Source organism: Arachis ipaensis, chromosome B08, assembly GCF_000816755.2.
Source record: "Arachis ipaensis cultivar K30076 chromosome B08, Araip1.1, whole genome shotgun sequence".
NCBI classification, from domain to species: domain Eukaryota; kingdom Viridiplantae; phylum Streptophyta; class Magnoliopsida; order Fabales; family Fabaceae; genus Arachis; species Arachis ipaensis.
The window spans coordinates 114,571,646-114,574,574 of record NC_029792.2 but is presented as its reverse complement, the minus strand read 5'-3'; the positions used below and the strand labels follow the sequence as shown (position 1 = coordinate 114,574,574).

Below are 2,929 nucleotides of genomic sequence, written 5' to 3'. Positions count from 1 at the left end.
GAGTTAGTAAATTTGAGAAAATATATATAGAACTGTAAAAATATAATATAACTCCTAATGTATGTTATGTATCTTATAATAAGCATATATTTTTGTAGTTTCTATTCATTGTGTTATAGTTGAAAATGTTACAGGGTAACTATATTTTTTATCTTTGAAACTTTTCAAAATTTTAAAGTTAGTCTAATGTTTAATTAGTTCAAATTTTGTACTTAATATTTTAAAATACAGTAATATTTTTATTAAAGAAAAATTACTACAGGATTATGTTAAGTACGTAAGTATCGTATATTCTTGTGTTATTAAAATTACATGAAAATGTTTTCAAACGTATTCAAGATACTTTTATATAATAAAAGTGATACATTTATATATATATAATCGAAACAAATTACTAAAACTAATTGTATGATTGAGATTAGTGATTAAAATGATTGAATGTTTCTATTATATACTCTATAGATGGACAAATTAAATTAAAGTTATTGTACTTGTGAAGACTAAAGTTCTGACTTCAGAATACACATTGAGATATATTATTACTAATTTATCATTTCTATAATCTTTTCTGTCACAGCTTGTGTATGTGGAAAACATCCTCGTACTATTTGTACGATGAAGAATTGAGGAGATTAGGGGTGTATATGGTTCAACTCGGTCCTGAACACTTTAGGAACTAATTTGGTGTGATTTTATCGGATTTAGGGTCGGGTAAGAGTCTCAAAAATAGACCCGATCATTATTTCGAGTCGGGTTCGGACCATAGCTCGGATCACCCGAACTCGGCCCGGTCATCATACACAATTAATATTTTGTGTTATTAGTGATAGATCATGACTATTCTTATATGGAATTTAAGTATTGTAAACCTTAATATTTTGTATTATTTGTCATTATAAGACTATAAGTTAATGTTTTATGTTTAAAATGCATAAGACTTTAGACTAATGCATAATATTGTGTTATTTGTATTGATTTAAGGAAAAGTCTAGGGGGCCAGCAATTTTATTGCATTTTGGCCAGCATGTAACCAGCAGAGAAAGGTGAGCCATTGGATGAAATCTCACACCAATCTCACACCATCAAATCATCATTGATGGCTAGTTGATGGCTACCAATCACAAATGTTGCTGGCCCCCTAGCATTGCTCTTGATTTAAATATTTGGTGTTACTAGACAATATTAGTATTAATTGTGGTTATGCTTTAATTTTGAAGAAGGGTTGATTGTTGTTATATTTTTCTAAGTGAATTTTACTATGTCAAATAATGGTTAGAGTCTTGGAAATTTGGATATTTTTACACCTTAGCTTACAAGAAGGTATCAACGTAATACAAGGTAGCCGCGTATTGGCGGCGGTTTTTTTATTGATTAGCGGCGGTTTTAAACCGCCGCAAAATCAAATACCGGCGGTTTATAAAAGGCCATGGATATGGGCGCCGGGATTGGGTTTGGCGGCGGTTTTCATAAACCGCTGGTATAGCCACCGCTAAATCAAACTTTTTGCGGCACAAAATTGAAAACCGCCACCAAATGAGTCTTTCACGGTTTCCTTCATATTTACCAGCGGTTTTAAAACCGCCGCAATTTGGCATGACGAGTCCAAGTTTCCACAAGTTTAGCGGCGGTTTTAAACCACCGTCAAATGGGACATCAGTTTATGTTAAAAGTTAGCGGCGGTTGATCTGAACCCAAACAGCGGCGGTTTAAAACCGCCGCTAATTTAATAAAAAAAAGAAATTTTCGTTTTTCAAATAAAACACGCGTAATTTATTTATAATATTATTGAATTATTCTTTTTAACTATTTTTTATTTTCCATTATTATAAGAGTGAAAATTTGAAACTCAAAAATAGAATATAAAATTGAAGCAAAAACAAAATTTAAATATAAGCAAAACAAATTAATATATCCATCAAAATACGAAGTAAATAAATCTCTTTCATAGAGTTGCTCAGTCTAATTCAATAAAATGTTTACTTCAATGCAAAATAACTCCAATCCTAATATTCTATTTTCACTCTATCATTCTATGAAACTCATCCCTGCAGCGATGTCTGGTGGTAGCTCCACACCCTGCCTTTGAAACAGATAAATCAGAGCACTCTCCATCGCCTTCATCTTTTTCTTCTCTGCTGCTGCCTCGTCCTCTATTACTTTCATCTTTTTCTTCTCTGCTGCTGCCTCGTCCTCCATCGCCTTCCTCTTCAACTTCTCGCCTTCCAGCTCTGCCTGCAATTCAAGCAGCCTCCTCTGGGTCTCCTCTAGTTGGACTCCGTTGCCAGGCGCATGTGAATTCGGACCGAAGAGTTGACTAGGAGTCGGTCCAAAACCCACACCACGTACTCTACCCGGTTTTTCTTTTTCGAAAACCTGAGCAATGGAGTCATTTTGAGACAACATTCTGGCAGACTCATCCTGTTGCTCAATATCCTCAATTCTTTCCTACATACACAAATTAGTAACATGGAAAGATATGCACTATCAACCAAAATCACAAAAAAAAAATAGGGGTAATTCTCCTAAATTGACTTGTGTTAACCTTTATCAATTAACAAGTACTACTTACACCAATTGCTCTTGCTTCATCATTCATATATGAGCCATCCTTCTTTTTGTGCATCTTAATCCATAACTCTCCTCTACCGATTATTCTTCCTTGTTCTTCTGACTGTAACAACAAAGTTTTTGCATTAAAATTTTCCACAAAATCAATGAAAATTTAGTCACAAAGATACTAGCATAACTAAACAAAACAAGTAAATTACCTCATCTTCCATCCGCCGTGTGAAGCTTTTCAAACCTCCACTGTGGGTATATTGTTTTTTTGATCGATTCTCCGTATTTTTCCTACACTTCTCCTATTGGTCCATCAGAGACAAAGGGCGATTAGAATCTAATAGAAAAGGACTCAATGCAGCATAATTGG

The 2,929-nt window shown here is 33.8% G+C and overlaps 1 protein-coding gene across 1 annotated transcript in view; it reads left to right on the top strand.

Moving 5' to 3' along the window:
• LOC107611443 (probable homogentisate phytyltransferase 1, chloroplastic) overlaps positions 1-845 on the top strand; it is a 3,543-nt gene extending 2,698 nt beyond the window's left edge. The window contains exon 6 of the mRNA XM_016313367.2: positions 578-845. Coding sequence (XP_016168853.1) covers positions 578-619 — 42 coding nt within the window. The 3' untranslated portion in view covers positions 620-845. The remainder of the gene's footprint in view (positions 1-577) is intronic.